The sequence below is a fragment of the Hyperoodon ampullatus genome (assembly GCF_949752795.1).
Source record: "Hyperoodon ampullatus genome assembly, chromosome: 9".
Lineage (NCBI taxonomy): Eukaryota > Metazoa > Chordata > Mammalia > Artiodactyla > Ziphiidae > Hyperoodon > Hyperoodon ampullatus.
The window spans coordinates 61,316,232-61,335,795 of NC_136922.1; the positions used below are offsets into that span (position 1 = coordinate 61,316,232).

General features: G+C 40.3%; 1 protein-coding gene across 2 annotated transcripts in view; it reads left to right on the forward strand.

Annotated features, from left to right (window-relative positions):
• The window catches only part of CREB5 (cAMP responsive element binding protein 5), a gene marked incomplete at its 5' end in the record, with an annotated part of 330,757 nt that overhangs the window by 232,467 nt on the left and 78,726 nt on the right, over positions 1 to 19,564 (forward strand). For both annotated transcript variants that reach the window (XM_079711137.1, XM_079711136.1), the window contains one exon: positions 2,032 to 2,142. In XM_079711137.1, the coding sequence (XP_079567263.1) occupies positions 2,032 to 2,142 (111 nt within the window). The remainder of the gene's footprint in view (positions 1 to 2,031; positions 2,143 to 19,564) is intronic.

Genomic DNA, 19,564 nt, shown 5'->3' on the forward strand with positions numbered 1-19,564 from the left:
GGTGGGTCCTGGAACCAATCCCCAGAGGATACTGAGGGACAACTCTATTTTATTTTGTTGAATTGGTGCTGTAAAAGGTTTTGCTAGAGTGCTCTAGAAAGTTCTCCTTCATTAAGTAGCTCCTTTTGAAACAATTTCACATATTCATACATTGCTAGATCACTGATAAACTAATTCTGGCCAAGGTAAGGCTGATGGTGCTTTGCTGTGACAGGAAATGTGCCCCAGTCATTCATGAGAGGCTTTAGGCAGGCACCTCTGCCAATCCACACATGGGTGTCATAACTATACCCCCCCACCCCTGCCCTTGGGGTGGACACAGCAGGAATTGCAGTGATAGAGTCCCAACAATGGTAAAGGGTCATTTAGTTCAACTGTTACTCTCAACTCTTGTCTGTGAGGTTTCCATCCCCCACACTTTGACAAACTCCAGTGATAAGGAACTCTGTATTTTCTAAGACTACTTAGGCTAACTGAGCAGAAACCTGGTTCCCTAAAATTTCCAACCATTGTTTTCATTTCCATCCTTTGGCAAATGGAAAAACTCTTGCATTGAAGAAACTATTTCCCCCCTGAGGAAAGTCAAATTATTTTCTGTGGGATTTCAGTATTAAGTATTTATTAAGCATTATTCTAGTTCTTCAAAAAGTGCTAATTTTCTACTAAACAGAAAATATGAATCAGACGCACCCTTCCTTGATTGAAATAGAGATTTTTCTGTATTTACTTTTTAACAGGGATGCGCCCCAGAGACAAAAGAAACAAAATTGAGTTATTTGTAGTGAGGTGGATGGACCTAGAGTCTGTCATACAGAGTGAAGTTAAGTCAGAAAGAGAAAAACAAATACCGTATGCTAGCACATATATATGGAATCTAAGGAAAAAAAAAAAAAAAGGTCATGAAGAACCTAGGGGTAAGATGGGAATAAAGACACAGACCTACTAGAGAATGGACTTGAGGATATGGGGAGGGGGAAGGGTAAGCTGGGACAAAGTGAGAGAGTGGCATGGACATATATACACTACCAAACGTAAAATAAATAGCTAGTGGGAAGCAGCCGCATAGCACAGGGAGATCAGCTCGGTGCTTTGTGACCTCCTAGAGGGGTGGGATAGGGAGGGTGGGAGGGAGGGAGACGCAAGAGGGAAGAGATATGGGAACAGATGTATATGTATAACTGATTCACTTTGTTATAAAGCAGAAACTAACACACCATTGTAAAGCAATTATACTCCAATAAAGATGTTACCAAAAAAAATGCCAGAACTCAATTCAGATATTTGAATGTTAATTCTAGACACTAGGGCAGGCCAGCAGGACAGTGTAGGGGGGGCATTGATCACGAGTCTTCAGCACCCTGACTGCTTTCTTCATCTTTCCAGAGCCCTAGCCCTGCTGTGAGGCCTAAAACTGTTCCTGTGTAGTCAGACACGGTTAACAGGGAAGAGAAGATGTTCCAGGGGCAGCAGCTCAGATACCTCTGCTGGATCATTTTGATTGTGATCATGAGTTAGAGAGACAGGAAGACACGTCATCTTTAAGAGGGTGGCTTTTTCAATGAATTTTTTCTTCTTGCTAAAATGGTTCACGTTTCTGTATAAAATTTAGGGTGACCAAAAAAGCCACAGATAACCTGAGATAACCATTTGGTATATTCTGTATCCTTCCAGCATTTCTCTATGCATATGTTATTCTGTGTAGCTATAAAAATAAGCATGATGAGTAGTATTTGGAGTGTTCTCGAAAGTGGAAGTATTGCATACTTTTGTTTGGAAATGATCTACCATGACAACACGTAGTTCTCTTTGGCATCGGGTGTATTCTCTAGAAGGCACAGCTTTGGATGATTCTTTGATGTGCTTGAGTTCAGGGCTCAGGAGTATATTGTTTACCCTTCAGCAAACCACAGGCTTTGCCGGGAGTTATTCACAGAAATTCTAAACGATCCATTTGAAAGAGAAATGCAGCTTTGTCTATGACCTAGACTGCCTTTCTCAGACTTCTGATTCTGTTACTTTCCTTTCTCTTAGATGGAGAGACAAATGTCAGTGAACTCCAACCTCCTGGGAATGCAAGGTCCAAATCTCAGCAACCCCTGTGCTTCTCCCCAAGTCCAGCCAATGCATTCAGAAGCCAAAATGGTAAATAACAGTTAAAATCATCCTTTTGTTATTTCATGACTTTTTCTTTCTTTTGATTTCTGCTCTGACTTGCAAACTTCGGTTAAGTCAGGTAGATGGTTCTGTCTTTGTTTCAGTGAATAGGTCTTTCTGTGGAAAAGCTGTGCAGAGCTTGGCTCTCTCTTTGAGGCTATTTGTTACTGAACCTTGGCGTTGGATGCTCATATAACAAACATTGGACCAGCATGTGGCCTTAGTGAAAGGGACTTTTGGAAGTTTGGGGAAATCCATAAGAGTTGAGGGGGGATGCACCCAAATATGTGTATATTTGCTCAGAAAGTGAAATTAGCAAAAACAATCTAGAGTTTCTCTCCTTCCAGGTAGTCACAGTTTCAATGCCACTCTTCCTGTCCCCACGGCCACCAAGACAGACATGTGATTTTTAAGCACATACTACTATGAAAATATTTTTCAGTTTTTGTTATAGTCACCATTTGTGACATTGAGCTGAAAGGACCAGTGCCTTGTTTTCTCACGTGGTAACTGCAGCTTATACTGAAATGTGTGATTTCAGGTGACAACTTCAGTGACTTTTAACGTATGAGACTGCTGTGCAGTAAGGTCAGTCCTTGCAATCAAAGTGATAGATTCATGCATTTCTATTCTACCAAATATTAATAAAAGCAATGCATGTCGATCTTGGCCATATAAAGTAAGTTTGCTGGTTATATTTAGTGCAGTTATTTGAAGTAGGTCATTCAGTTTTCGTACAAATTCTGACACCACAGTTAGTAAGGTCTCAGATGTCAACAAAATACACTGCAGCAAAGTTTTTAGTATCTGATATTGGATAGAGAGCTTTTGCTAGAAGTTGGAGATTTATTTGGTTTGCTGACTGACAACGTTAGGGACCCTGTCTAATGGCTGGGGTGAGGATGTTATTGACATCTCTGAAAATTAGCCATCAATACCCAGTGACTTCGTTTTCAATGGCAGCAAGCTTTTTTGGAGCCTGCTTTGGTCACGTTCTCTTGGAAACTTCACTCGTTTCACTTGCAGCTTCTCAGCCCAAGGAAGCAACTGAACTCCCAGTATTGGCTACCTTGGGCAAATAAAATCTGCGGTTGGGAGAGTTCTCTTTGCTGTGCCACAGTCCCTGTGACATGCCAAATGGCACCAGCAGCTTCAGCAAAGCTCGTTAAATCTTTTTGGAATCGGCAAATATTTTTTCAACTCAAGCCCTGCTGAGCCAAACCAAATACTTGCTGGCAGAGTAAAGTCCAAACTGGCATCTGTTTTGGAGACCAGAGTAATGCCATTTACATTTTTTTAAAGGAAAATAAAAAATGAATTGTGACGGTACTTAAGAAAAAAATAAAATTATGTTATTCATGTGTATGAATAAGTTCTGGGTCTAAGCATCAGATGCTACTCCCCCAGCTGGATTATTTCTGAATCACCTAGTTTAGTTCAGGGTCTGTATCCCTTTTGAGGGACCTCCCAGACAAACTTGAGGTAGATTCTAAAACATAATTCCAAACCAAATTTCCCTGCAGTTGAGTTTCACTGGATTTTATGCCACCACTTGACTCTGAAGTGTCCTACCCCTCTTCTTGCTGGCAAAGAAGGAAAATGCTTCTAAAGGGAGCACAGGTTTATAGTTATTTATATGTATGAAATAAAAACATATGATATGGCAGATTAATAGTGAATGATATCAGCAGGAGACAAAAGGGAGAATTGTGCTGTACTTATAAAAATAGTGTTACCCTGTAAATGTTCGTTGAGTTAAATGTTGAGCAGGCATACTACTCTGCTGATTCATGTTCTAAGTGAATGAATATTTCCAGATCCATGAAGTCTGGGCAAACCAGCTGTATCATGAAGTAGATACAGCTTTTCCCCCTTCTCCAAACTTCCACGCCTAACCCGGGTATTGCCAATACAAATATGGATTACTGTTAATCCAAAGGGAAAAATTGTAATATTGGCCGCTTATATTTTGGAAGAAGAGCATTTACCTAGTAGCTTGGAAAAGTGTTAAGTGAATGACTTTTAATACATTACTGAGCGTCCCTATTCTGATTTCTGCTTGCTTTATTCACTGGAGAAACCCGTTATTGCCGTCTACTAACTGTACAATATTTTCTAGCAGCTTTGGTTTACTTAGATGGAAAGCTTTTATAAAATACAAAGTAGAGAAGAAAAGAAATCTTCCACAATGTTAATGTCAGCCAGAGCCTCCCCAGGTTTCTCAGAGCTATGGGCTTTGTTGTTCTATGCCTAATTTTCTTCCTGTGTAAGACTAGAATGGATTCCAGATTTCAACTAAGACTCTGGTTTCGCTGTTTTCAAGGACTTTTCCAAAGGTCACACATGGGCTATTGTGATGAAGGCACTGTGTGGGGTGTGTTCTCAGAGCACAAGAGAAAACAGAGAGCTGCCTGGGAGGTGTTGCCTACCTCACAGCGCTGCAGACCTAGTCTCCTGGGAATGGTGCTGTCAGAGTGTCCGCTTTACACTCCCTCTTGGCCACTGACAAAAGCCATCATCCTGAATCTCTGGGGAAATTCAGAGGTCCTCGAGGTGGACAAAAGCTGTAGACAGGATTGCTTTACAGGTACAGTTTTATTAGAAGCTGTCTGACAAGTGATGGCTCAGTAGAAGACATCCATTTTCTTTGCCCCAAATCAGTCACTTCTATTGTGGAAGAGAGCAAAATAGGTGTCCCCAGTAAGCTCCATCTTGCATTAACCTGAAACATCTTAAATCAAAATCATACATGTTCTTCTTTTGATTTAATGTGTATTAGTATCAAGCAGTACACTTCAATGTACTGTAATCACATCTGTCCAAGCTGATTTGATCATAAGTCTGGCAGATAATAATTTAGTTTTATGGATCTTTTTCTGAAGAATTAAGCCAAGAAACATATAACTTCACAATTATGCAAGTGAATATGTGCATATTGGGTTTCGTTTGGGGGTCAGAGCAGACTCAGAGCTCTGAGAGCCTTCCATCTTTCTAACCGCACAGAGAGATAGGCTCTTCCTTCCAGATTCCTGGGATCGGTGGGTGTCTTCCCTGAAAATGGGGTCGGCTAGGAGGAAATTCACTGGATACCTGATGGACAGTTCTAACACTCAAAGGGGAGAGGGAGAGAAAGAGGAGGAGGAGCAGAGAGAAGTGGAAAAGGGGAGGAAGAAGGAGACAGAGCAGGTAGGAAATGCAAACCAGACTGGGACCTGTTTTTCTAGCCTTTGCTGGGTGCGAGTGATTCTGCAGTGAAGTGGGTGTGGTGCTCTCAGAGTTATGTAGATTTGTGTTCCTTTCTATCTGTGAGAATTAGACCAATTCTATCTAACTTTGAAAAAGGTGTTCCTTTTCTTCTTTTTTTTTTTTTGTTTTTTTTTTGTTTTTTTTTCGGTACACGGGCCTCTCACTGTTGTGGCCCTTCCCGTTGCGGACGGGCTCCAGACGCGCAGGCTCAGCGGCCATGGCTCACGGGCCCAGCCTCTCCGCGGCATGTGGGATCTTCCCAGACCGGGGCACGAACCCGTGTCCCCTGCATCGGCAGGTGGACTCTCAACCACTACGCCACCAGGGAAGCCCCTTTTCTTCTTTTTAAAGAAGTCAATAATAGGGTTGGAAACTAAATAAGGGGTGGGGAGAACTTGTCCATACACCTGTCTTGAGTCTCTTTAATGATGAGATGACAACTCTCATATTGGAACTGGTGAAAATGAGGATGGCATATAAACAACAATTCATGGAGGCCTCTCTGGCCACTCTGCCCAGATTCCACCTTCAATTTGGATAGGGGTAGGAAGCCTAGGAAGTATTGATACCAGTGAGAAGGTATGTATAGCTGTGACCTGATTTTATTCTCAGGACAGCCCCATAACAGGGATATTGTCCCCATTTTACAGCTGAGGCAACTGAGGCTCCAAGAGGTTAAAAAACTGGCCCAATGACACATCACTTAGCAAAAGCTAAAGTCTCAGACTCTAATGACAAAGCTTTTCCATCACAACATTGATCCTTTGATAAAAATACACAGCTTCCAGGTACCAGTAACCAGAGGATTAAATCAAATTCTTTCTAGGTGAATTTATATATACATACTAAGGGGAGACAAGGATGGCAAGGATAGTTTAGATCTCCAGATAACTTGGAAAAAATGTGGAGTGGTTGTTTAGTATGGAACTTAACCTCTTGGTTTAACCAGAGCTCTGTGGCTTCACTGACTGCTCCAGCCTCACTGCCTCTTATTCAAACACATTTTAATCATGACATTTCTTGTTTTACATGTGTGTCTCCCCCACTTGATTGATTGGAAGCTCCTTGAAAATAATCCTTGCATTGTGTAAGCTCCGTGTACTGAGAAAGGCCCCATGAATGAGAACTGAATTTAATTGAGTTGAGTTGAATTAAAATTATGAGAAGGAACCAAACCCTAGCCCTGGAAATAAGGGTGAGATGGAGTGAGTAGCGGGTATGGGTGGGGCTAAGAAGGAGAGGATAAAGTGTGTTAAATGTTAAGCTAAGTATTCAGCTTGTAAAGAGTAGCTGATGACATTTGATGTGTTTGAAAGACATCTAGAAACAATATCCATCATATTTTTTCCTTGAGAGGAAAGCAATATGTCTGTTCCTTAGAAAACAGAACTTGGAATATCATTGCCCTCCTAGGAATTGAGAGCAATCAATACTAAATGCTGTTTCTTCCACTGTGGTGGATTGATTGTGCTGTATTTTGGTCACCTACTGTCAATACCTCATCCACAGTTAGGTTTGCAGTTTATTCAATGAATACATAAATATATACATTAATGAATGAATGAAAGAAACCAAAAGGATTGAGAGTCAAGACCTCTTAGAGATGGAGGGCACTTAGTGAAGAACTTGCCCAATTCCTCATTTCACAAGTGAGGACACCAAACCTGGTAAAGACTTAGGGAGATCAAGCCATCATTTAAACACAAAGCTGGGCTCCAACAAAGGCCTTCACGCTTCTATCCAGAATTGTGCTTTTTCCACCAGCTGTACTGATAAATTACTAACAATGCTCCTTTTTTTTGGCTCATGGTTTCCTCCTGGCAGATTGGCAGACAAGAAAACTGGGGTGGTAGAGTGAGCAATCCATGGTTAAATTCTCTACTTTGTTTTGAATGTCAACCTGGGTGTGTTTGTGTTTGCCTTTCCCCTCCCTAATTATCAAGCTGGATAACTGTTTGCCTACAGTGCCCGTTGGCCACCCACTGTCCAACAGATAAATCACAGAGAAGCCTGGCTCCATATGGAGTTGCCTGGAAAGTTTATACACATGAAAAGACAGTCTCCAGGTAACATCTCTCTGGCACTCTTGAGAAATGCAGTTCTGCGATTTGCCTATTTGCTTTAATCATCCCCAGCTTCACTTCCTAAGTGTCCAGGAATGAAAAAGCAGTGAATAAATAGGCTGTCTGCTTCTCAGAAGCTTCGTGGAGAGGCAGGAAATGCTGTTGACTTGACAGACACTCTCTTCTCATTAACTTTCGAATCATGCCAGCAGCCATGTGTCCCCGTAGCCAGTGATCAAAACGCGATGATGGGCTGAACCAAGATGACCACTCTTCAGAATCATTCTCCCTCAGTGCTGTGAAAAACCACTGTCCAATATGCAGGTGGATAGGAATTAGGTAAGATTCTATGACAATAATCACGAAAATCTAAGCTTTCACTAATAGGTATGATGGATCTTATTTTAAGGGCAATTTGCCTTCTTAGAACACCATGGTAGAAAATAGTAATTGTTAACAGTAATTGATCACTTGTGTATGTGGCAGAAATTATGTCAAGCATCTTGCAATATATTATCTCATTTAATTCTCCAAACAATACGCTTAGGGAGGCACTGTTCTTAATCTCATTTTATAAATGAACTGAGAGGTTGTGTAACTTACGAAGAACAGACAAGCTGGTAAAATATGGTGCTGGGATGTGAACCCAGGCATTGGGCCCTTGGTCCTGACCGTAAACCGTAATGTTTTGCCAGCAGTGGGGATGATCGTCCTATGAGTTCATATTCGTAGAGCACTTTCCAAATTGCAAAGTGCTTCCATGTACATTGTCTCCTCAGAGCCTCATAGCAATTCTCTAAGGTCAACAGGGAATTATTACTATCCTCATTTTATAGACACAGAGAGGTTCTAAGTGACTTTTCCAGCATGATCCAGTGGCATAACCAGGCCCTGAGCCCAAGTCTTCTTTGATTTTTGTCCTGTTTCTACTATATCATGCTGACCCTGGAGTCCCCATGATAACTTATTCCGAATCAAAGCAAGTTCTTATAAAAGCGAAATTCAGTGGTATTAAAATATCAATAAGATGAAGCTCAAATTAATAGCTAGGCCCAGCCACCTAACTATTAGCTTCTCTAGTCCTCTTCATCTAAACGCCAGAGAGAAGGCTGATTCATATTTCTGTCTGGCCAAGACAACTGCTGAATTAAAGAACGAAAAGCAAACAACACAACTCTAAGAGCTAATAGAAGCCCTGACTCCTTTCTCTTGGCTGGAAGTATAAACTTTCACATGCCATTACCACTTCGCCCATTTAAACTGTAGAATGTTTAATTTAGGAATACATTGTGTCGAGTTTTTTGGTACAATGTAAGTGATTAGATTATGAGATCACTGATAAGGGCTAGCAACCATGTATTTATATTTCTACAGAACAGAATAAATTCCTACAGCATTTACATTCCGTGTGCTGATCAGGATCCCAAACGCATGGGATTATACATTTGATTATAGTTGTTTTGAAAACGAGAATTTGAGAGATTAGCAATTGCTTATGAATCACCAAATTGCAAAGCAGGAAAGGATTATATTGGCAAAATTCTTTCCTTAGAGAAACAAAGGTATGAAGTTCAAGTTAACAGCTGGTCTAAGGTCACGTAGCTAATTAGCAAAAGAAGGGGAATTAGAACCCAGATTCCAGGTTTTCAATTTATAGTACTTCACTCTCCATGTGCTAGTCAGGAGTTGACAGAGAAAGTCATCTGCTGGTTGCTGTGATAGTGAATTTTCTAAGGGAGTGTTTCCTGAAGCCTTGTCAGTACCTGGGGAGAAGAGGGTCAGTCAGCTTTTCCCTTTTATATCCAATGGGAATTGAAGTTCATCATCAGAATGCCTGAAGGAATGGGTCCAGTTTCTATAATTCTTCCTGAGACTTGGGGGTCTTGACATGAGACCACTAAGCTATTCTTCTTGGTTATCCAAAGCATGGATTCATGATAAGTATTGCGCCTCTCTTGGCACCCAGTACAAACTGACTTGATTTTGCCTGCCACCAGGCAAAAGTAAACTTCCCACTTCTCATTGCTGTGTTTTTTGGGACTGCATGGATCTTACTTGGGCTTTTGGAGATCTGTTTCATGCTGGTGTGAAGTGGGGACCGAGCTCTCTGAGCACCCATCACAAAGCGGTATTGAAATGTCCCTTTCCATCGGCCCTCTCTGGGCTCTCCCCATCTCCACCCTCACCAGCGGCTCCACACACGCACATTCAGATAGTCTCCTAGGACTCACTGTCTTCCCAGTTCTCTCTCTTTCTCTTTCTGCAAGTATCCACCCTGTTTTGGTAACCGTGGCAACAGGTGAAATACAATCCCAATATTTGCTTGCTGCCTCTGTCACCCAGCCCAGCACGCGCATCGCCGGCTCTTGTTTTTGTGTTTGTTTAACGTTCCCAAGCCTGAAGTCAGATGCATCTGGGCAAGGACGCCACGCACGGTCGGTCTGGTTTGGAACACTCCCTCTCACACTGTCTTCAGGCACGTCTTCTTTGTGTGTTTGTATACGTGTGCGCACGCGTGTTTCCTTGTCTGCTTTGGAACGTTGTACAAATAAGTTCAGCTTATGTTAGAATAGCCAAGCGGGAAAAGAAGGAATTTTACACATCTTGTTACAAGGAAGTTCTGCTTTGCAGAGATATATTTTGGTCTTTTTCTTGGAATTTATGTCGCTTACACTTTCCAAGATTTTTGCCAGCACCACTAATAAGGAAAGTTTGCTTTGCACTTCGGTATGATGGTCTGCCTTGAGTTGGTTTTTTATGTGGCAGGTACAACAGATCTGTCAGAAAACTTGTGCCTTGAGGGGGATGGAAGGGGGGGGCATTGGGGAAGATAGAGGAGGCAGAGTTTTCCTAAAAGTGTGGGATTTTTCTTTTGTTAAAAAAATAAAAGGGAGAATCCAATCTTCAAATCCAAAACTAACCAAGAATGTATTTTTCCTGTTGGTATCCTTTCAAATGGTCTTTCTATCCCCTGTTTGTTTGAAAATCTAGCTGTACTATATAGTATTGTATATTTTATATATTTTATTTGCCTTAGTATAAGATGAATCATTAGGTTCTCAGAAGTGGTGAGTCTCAACAGTAAAAATAATACATCAAGTATTTTTATTTTGAAACGGTATTTGCAATCACCAGACAGAAGATGTGTTTCAGGAGGATGAGATTTTCATCCAACTGCGGCCTTGGATTCTAGAGATTAGAAGTGCAAACAGAGAGGCAAGGCAGTAACCTGATTTCAGTAGAGAGCCAGCATCTGAAGAATAAGAGGGAACAAGAGCGCACTTGGGTAGAATTTCAGAGTTGGCAAGTGTTTCACTTGCACCCTTTCCTGGACTGTGCTTCTCCCTTTTGGCACCTCCGCATGGGAATGTGCCCATGTTTCCAAGGTACCAGTCCTGTGTCCCTCCCAGCCTCTCCTGCTTCACTCAGCTCCGCGCACCATGGTCACTCTCTGAAAGCCCCTCCCAGGAGGCTGGCATTTTTCTGAGGGCTTCTGGCTGCCTTGCCTCTCCTATCCTATTTCCCTCGCTTTGCAAACTGAACTCCTCCTTTTTTTACAAGACTTAGCTCAAATGCACATCACATTTCCTGCAAAGTCTTCTCAACTTCCTCAGGTAGACAGGAGCCACGCCTTCTGCTGGGGTAGACTCCATTTGCACCTTGTTTATCTATTCCTTGTACAGGCTTTATTACGTGTCATCGTCTGTGTACCTGCCTCACTGCCAGCCTGTGAACTCCTTGAGAACAGAGGCCAATTTGATGCCATGTCCCAGGGCTGGCATCTTTCCTGCACGTTCTAGGTGCCCAGTAAATGTTTGTTGATAGAATGAAGGAAGGAAAGTCATAAACCCATTTAGATGGAGATGGTACTGTGACTTATACTGCTCCACGCTTTGGGCTTTTTTTTTTTTTTTTTTAAAGTTCCAGGGATAAGGTAGGACTTAACTCAGATGATTGATTCACCAGTGGTAGAATTTCAGGACCCATGACAAGTGGGTGGGAGAGAGATATTTGAGCAGGTGAGAATCCTTCCCACAATTTCCCAAATCCCTGCATCGGTATCTGGGGGCTCTGCCAGCCACAGCCAAGTGCAGCTCTGCAGAGAAGCCCTGCATAAGACTTCTGGTTTATATCCTGCTTTTGAAAACTTTCACATGATACTATGAGCATTTTCCCATATCACTAAATATCTTTTGAAAACATGTTAATAATTGTATAATTTATCCTATGGCTATTGCATAAAAATTTTCACTTTATTTCTATTTCTGGGTATTTAGATTTTCTCTACTAGAAATAACATTTTGATTAGAAAAATAAATCAAACAAAAAACTGATCTGAAATTATTTAATTATATCTTTGATTATTTCCTTAGGATAGATTCCTAGAATTAGGATTACCAGGTCAAAGGGAATAAACATCTTAAAGACTTGGTATATATACTGCCAAATTTCTTTAAATTTACACTTATTTTCATTCCTTCCTGTGACATAGGAGGACATCTGTCTTATAGCATTTTCAGAAGTATTAAACATTCTCATTTTAATACAAAATCTTGGCCAGTTTTTGTTTGTATTTTGTACATTATGGTAATGTTACACATCTTTTTCTATATTTGTTGGCCACTTGATTTTCTTTTTTGGATACATTTCTGTACTTTCATGCAATTTTTCTTCATTGGGGTGAGTATTGGAATACAGGGAACAAATGATAGAGCAGGTTATCCTCCCTCTACTGCATTTTTCAAATTCTTAATAATTAGCTGACTTTACTACCTTACTTTACTAATTATATTTTTGTTTCTAAAACTCAGTGCATGTCTGAAAATATATTTAGTAGTTCTTTGGTGTTTTGTTTTGTTTACATGACTCTTTTGCTTGGATGTACAGTGTTTTGAGAGTTTAAAAAATCTCCTTAAGCTTTCTGATTTTTATAGTTATTCAACTGACTTATTGCAAAAATGTTGGCTTCCCTAGGAATATGAATGTGGCTCTTCCACATTTTCTGTGTTTATCTAACCAAGCCTTTGTTTATTTAAATATAAATCCAAGTATCTTAAATAAACTGAAGATATGTTTGTGTCTCTCACTCTTATCTGAGGTAGATTATATGGATCCTGCTTTATCCCATTTATGAGAAATCAATCTCTGACCATTTTTATTTCACCAGCCATGATGGAAGTATATGGATTTATATTGATTGAACTTTATCATATTACTCAGTGGTTAAATGTCACTGAATCCATTCTCAAGCAAGAAAGTTAAACTGAAAATATAAAATAGCTTAATTCCCATGGGGTGATATTAATGGAGTATTATTTTAAGGTTGAGTGAGTCTTATGTTAACCAGACTGTAACCTCCTTACTAGTGCCCAGGCCCCCTCAGGGGAGGGATCTGACTACCTAGCACATAGTTGGCACAGAATGTCTCTCCGTCAAATCAATGAATGTGAGTAACTATATAATAATATCAAACATGCATTGAGTGCTGATCATGGGCCATGTGACCATGTGATTTTCATGTTATGAAGATTCAGTGAGGAACTGCACATAAAGCACTGAGACTAGGCATTTACATGTATTCTCTTATTCCATCCTCACAACTATCTTATGAGGTAGGTATCCCTGTTTTGTTGTTGTTGTTGTTGTTGTTGTTTGTTTTATTGAAGTATAGTTGATTTATAGTGTCATGTTAGTTTCAGGTGTATAGCACAGTGATTCAGATTAGATAGATAGATAGATAGATAGATAGATCTCCCTGTATTTATAGGCAGATTAGCTGATGTTCAGAGGACAGTGCCCAGGATCACTCAGCCAGCAAGTAGCAAACTGAAGATTTGAACCCTACTCTGAAATCTGACCCTTCCATGCTGGATCTCTGCTTTGGCAACCCTAAAACAACACGGTGACTGGATTCTAGTAGGGGTAGAAGCAATGACAATTAATTGGCAAATACTTATTATTAGTGTCAACTATGCACTAGGCTTCCTTTTTTTTTCTTCTTCTTCTTTTTTTAAGCAGTAGACCCCTGACATTCCTGAGAGTTTTGCCTGGCATTGCTGTGAATCCCCAAACCCATGCAGGTAGCACATCACATCCCTGTACCCAGGACAATAGGCAGAGAAAACCACATTGCAGTCCTGACCCTGGATAGAGGGCCAGACTGACAGTATTCCTGCCCAGAACTGTGTAGCAAATGTAGTTTAAATCTGCACCCCAGCAAAAGTTCAAATTACTATAGGTCCTGGAATTTGAGGGTTATTTTTTAGTATTTGAAACCTTGAATGTTAAATTGGAAAATACCAAGTCTCTGTGCCTTTAACGATAATGTTAATAATGACTGATAGCTCATATTTTAAGATACGTACAACATTTTCCCACCTTTCACACAGTTGATCAAGCTAGCCTTTTATGGGAGCCACAGCTCTCAACTAGAATTAAGAATAAGATGAGTTTGCTTTTTGTTTTTCTTTGAGAAGTAGAATGAACCATTGGCTGAGAACAAAGACCCTACAATCAGACTGCCTGGCTTCACATCCTAGCTGCAGGACCTGATTGCTTAACCTCTCTGTTCCTCGTTTTCTCATCTGTAAAATGGGGATAATGGTAGAGCCTCACTTATAGAGTTATTTTCAGGATTACATGAGGTGATACAGGGAAATCATCTGATACAGTACCTGGGACACAGTAATTTCTCTTTCTCTTTATATATTATTTTCTTTCCTTTCCCCCTGCTTCAAAGGTTACTTCTCTTTCTTTTATTGGTTTAATTCATGATTTTTAAAACATACTTGTACAAAGTTCTCATAGAAGAGAAAACTGAGACTAAGAGAGATTAAATACCTTACCTTTGATCATGCAGCAAAGCTGTGGTAAACTCAGTTCTAGAATTCAACTCCCAGTTTTGATTAATGCACTAAATTACTCTGCTCCTTATAGGGACTTAGATATGAAAACCCCTGGGAGTTACACAGCTGTTGCTTTGAATTCACCAATTAATTGAAATATGTAAGAATAAAAATGACTTTAAAAAAAGTTTAAAATAGTTAGAAGCTTATTTTAAAAGCAGAGCTCAGTGCAGCCTATTTTTGAATCTCAAACACATGTTCTTGTTTTATGGTTTGTTAGTTCACAAACATATGAATATGAAAACATTTTATAACATGGAATATTTTAATGTTAAAATATTAGGGCTAAAATTACACAAAAGATGAAAGGCTCACCAAGAAATATATATTAAATTCCACTGCCTAAAATAGGCTTTCACTATGCCTGTGCAAATTACTTGAAATTATACAAATATTTGGAATATGTCTAGCCACGAGACTCAGCTATGTACCCTAAAATGACATGAGTGGTGCCATGCCAACTTTTGGCATTTATTTTTTTTCCACAACACCTAGGATCATTATTGGTTTGAATGAGAACTTCCCTTATGCTCTGCAAGTGGGTTTGGAAGAAATGCTAGTGAAGGAGAACCTCCCAGTCCCTTGGATGGAGGTGGTTGAGTCTCTAGGACATAGTTAAGAAGGCTCTTTGCCAACATACCCTTTGGAACAACCATACCCGTGATAACAGAGTGTGAAGACCTGATTATTTTCAAATCTGATGAATGAGTCCAGCTGTTCTGTAGACTGGTATGGGGTATGTGAGAACATGGGATCACAGCAAAAGCATGTTTATCTCACTTCATCATTGCAGTGAATTTTATCTCCTGGGAATTTTCTTAAAGAGCAAGTCTGGACAGTCATGGCTTAATGACCAAGAGCTCTGCAAGCTAGTTGTTCCTCAGTTCCAGTTATGCAGAAGACAGGGCCTGCATTTGTAAGGAAAGATAAGCTAAAGAGCTGTGCATGTTCCTTAGACAAAGATAATTTGTCACATCACCACCATTAATCTCTTAGTTCCCAGCTCACTTGGTTCCAAGATATCTGCTTTGTAGATTTATTATATATGTAGAAATGTCTCTACCAGTCCACTGAGCCATCAATTCCTTTTTTCATCCTTTCATTGAAAAAAATATCGAGCCCATCCAAAATGCCAATATTATACTTGGTCTTTGGGAATAAAACTATGAATAAGACATAACTCAAGCCTATAGGAACTTACAGTCCAATGGAGGAATCAGGTAAATATATAGGCAACCAAGTATATTGTGATAAAGGTTATGATAAAGTCAAGTGCAGAGTGTGTGTCAAATCCACCTTCATGGTGATGGCAGTGAGACCTCCAGAGTGGCTCTCCAGGAAGACCTCTTGGATGAGTCAAGCTCCTGTGCTCTTCAGCACAGTGGCCACTAGCCACATGTGGCTACTTAAATTTTAAATTCATTAAAATAAAATAAAATGTAAAACTCCAGTTCTGAGTTTCACTAGCTGCATTTGAATGTTCAGTAGCCACATGTGGCCAGTGACTACCATATTGGACAGCACAGATAAGGAACATTTCCATCATCACAGAAATTTTGATCCAATAGCTCTGGTCTAAGCAGATTGGAAGGGTGAGCAGGAAGGGTTTTCCAGGGGGAATAAATAGAGTGACCAGAAGCCTGGAGATACTAGAGAAGAGATAGCATAGGAAGTTAGCTAAAAAAAAAAAAAAAAAATTTAAAACATGCATGTATGTATAATATGTATGTATGTATGTATGTATGTATGTATTCATTCAAGAAGCATGTATTGTTTATGCTACAGTTACGGATTTTGCAAAGACACAATGCCAGCCTCTAAATAACCTGTATATATTGAGCAAGGTTGGGGGAGGGGTCATAAAAAATTACCAAAAACTGTATTTGAGTTCAAAAGAGAGACTGATTATTGGGGGTCAGGAAGGAGACTTGAAGGGTCAGGCCAGTTCAGTCTTCATGAAGTTACTGCTTTTGATCTGGGTCTTGAAGAGCTGTTAGGATTCAGACAGGGAGGTAGAGTTAAATTCCTTACCTTGGTTAAAAAAACATTCGAGTTTCTTCCAGCGTTAGGGTTCCAGCAAGCAGCTGAGAAGCTGAGGACTCTCCCCACCGGCATATTCATTAATGTCTTTCTCATAAGACTGCCGTTTGTACAATGGGGAGCTTATTCGGCCGTGCCAACTTACACGGAATAGTCCCCCTTCTAAATGGTGTTAGCATGGATTAGTTTAGGGAAGCTTGAGCCAGATCTTGTTTGCAGTAGGTGGCTGAAAAAAGGACTTGGGGAGGGAGGTATTAAGGATTATGCAAATCACTGGCTGATATGTAGGCTGGCAACTGGAGACTTCTGTAAAAGCAGCTTTTATATGCCACTAGTTGAGGGAACTTGGAAGCAGTTCTAGGCATGTTATGGGCAGATGACTTAGGCAGATCCGATGAAAATAACAGTAAACAACCATGTATGTATATAAATTTTATTCTCTGAATTGTACAATCAGATCTCATAAAACTCACCCCTGGCCACTTATTCCCTAAAGTTAGAGACAGTGAGCACTTCCCTTTTCTGTTTGGTATTTTTCCTCTGCTGGGAGTGTCTACAAAGTGCAATTGAGTTCTTGCTTATCGAAAAAGCCACTTGGCCTTCCATTTCTAGGACTGTGATGTACTTTGTTGTTTGGGAAACACTGGTCACAGAAATCTGTTTGAAGGAAGAGATGGATTCAAGGGATCAACAGAGAAAGGTCTCCTTAACAAAAACTATTCTAAAGTGTGCTGAGACTCACGTGGAGATCAGGTCTTTAGAAATTGTGTAAAATGGTGAACAAGATAAAGGGAAAATCAGTTTTGTTGCAGATCCCTATTTAAAATCTCCTTGCTTTTTTATCCTTTTTCAGTAGAAAACCATTTCATACGTCTACCTCTTAAGAAAACAAAAAGGTAATTGCAAAGGTGGCATGAATGATTTGGGAGAAAAGGAGAATTTTTTTTTTCCATTATCACTTGGCAAGTAATATCTAAAGTTTACTTAAATGTAGTTTGATATTTATTCAAGAAAATGAAACTTAAAAGGACAATATTCTATCTGGATTTTAGGCTTTGAGCTTCTCAAGACCAAGAACACACTATGAACACATTACCTGGCCACCCAGTAGATTTTCTACACACTTGTTAAATTAACAGATTTCTACTTGACTGAAGGTTGTTGAGTTACCAAAAGTTCTGTAGGGTGGGGCACATTTCAAAAGGTTTGTAGTGCTGGCTTTGGAACTCCAAGGTGGATCTTCTGCAAGCAATTCTTCTGCCTTGAAGGCAGGCCTGACTCTCACACAGGACTGGTGTTCCCCAAGTGTGTTTAAAAGTCAGTCATTCAGAACTCAAAACAATTTTTTTCACAAGAAATGTCAGAGATGGTTACTTTCCCAGGGCTGCCCACAAAAGCCTTTTATTCCATAATGTAGCTAAAAGAGTCTGTCTACACGTGTTGAGAGAAGAATGGAGTAGTATAAATAGGACTCCCCTCCCACCATCACTGGAGACAGTGCTTTTTAGTTGCTCTAAGGGCAGCCACCTGGGCTTTACTGAGAAGGAAAGGAAACACGTTTCTCTCTGAGGGGAGCATATCCCTGGAGTCGTCCCTGGTACGGGGGGCTCTTGTAGAGTGAACCTCTAGAAAGTCAAGATGTATTACTTTTTTTAAAAAAGACAACTCAATACCTCCAGAATGAAGTGTGCTTTGAACTTTCTCTTCTTTCATTACTGTGAGCTCCATTGTGGCTATTTCACACCATTACTGGATTTAGAAACCAGAGGAATGATGATCATACACCGTAGAAATCAATGTCCCTAGGATTCGTCATTAGCAAAGACAGGCATCTCCTACTGGCTTAAGATATCGACATTTTCATAGCCCTTAAAAAATAGCCACAGTGCCCCGTTCTCACATTCGATTGATATATTGTGACTTTTTGATCTCGGAGCAATTGATTGATTGAGTCTTTTTAGCACCAAAACCAAAGACAGGAGTGATGGAGATGACCTAGAGAAAGATTAAGTCTTCCCCTGGCAGGGCTGAATTAATTGAAGCGATTCTATATGCTTTGCCTCATCTCAGACAACAAGCCCTTCATCTTCTCCTCATCGTTAATAGCACTACCATTTTCTAACATTTTTGTCCACCTAGAAATTATATCTATGAGTTCTTAAAACATAAATGACTACCCTGCCAACCGTCATTCACCTAAAATGATACACTTGGAAAATTTTCAACCAGTATCACAGACTATTGCTTTTTTCTTGCTTTGCTTTCACTATCTGAGAGTTGAGACTTGGATGAACGTTGAGACCCTAAAAGGCTATGGCTAGTTGTCCTTAGTGATCAAGGCTATTTTGGAAAGAAAAGAAAAAAAAAGAAAAAAAAACTGGACAGTAGAACACTTAGGAAACAGTTTCTCTATTGGTTTGTTGAGCTGCCATAACAAAGTACCATAGACTGGATAACTTAAACAACAAAAATGTGTTGTCTCTCAGTTCTGGAGGGTAGAAGTCCAGGATCAAGGTGTCAGGAGGGTTGCTTCCTTTGGAGGGATGTGAAAGAAGGCTCTGTTCCAGGCCTTTCTCCTTGGCTTATAGGTGGCCACCTTCTCCCTGTGTCTTCACATGGCTTTCCTCTGTGTGTCTTTGTCCTAATCTCCTCTATTTATAAGGAAGAACATCAGTCATATTAGATTAGAGCCTGCCCATAGGACTTCATTTTACCTTAATTACCTCTTTAAAGGCCCCATCTCCAAATATAGTCACATTCAGAGGTACTGGGGGTTTGGATTTCAATGTATGTCTTGTCAGGGGGAGCACAATTCAGCCCATATCAGTTTCCAAAAGTAAACTGAAGATTACTTAAATCTTAGACTCTTAAAACCCTGACCAGGACCCTGTGATCAGCCTTTGCAAAATCAAATCTCAATTTCAGCAAACATAGAAGCTTGCAGATTGGTCTACTTCTGAAGCTTAGCTTCAGGGCTGGGTTAGGGTGATGGAACAAGAGAGGTGCCCAGGGTACAAATTTAAGAAAACACTCACTCTTAGGGTTGTACAAATGATGACTTTGCACTGATGCATTTGCACAACCATGAGAGTGAGTATCCCCTTAAGAGCTGTGCCCTGGGTGCCTCTCTTGCTCACCCTAGTCCCGGTGCTTCTT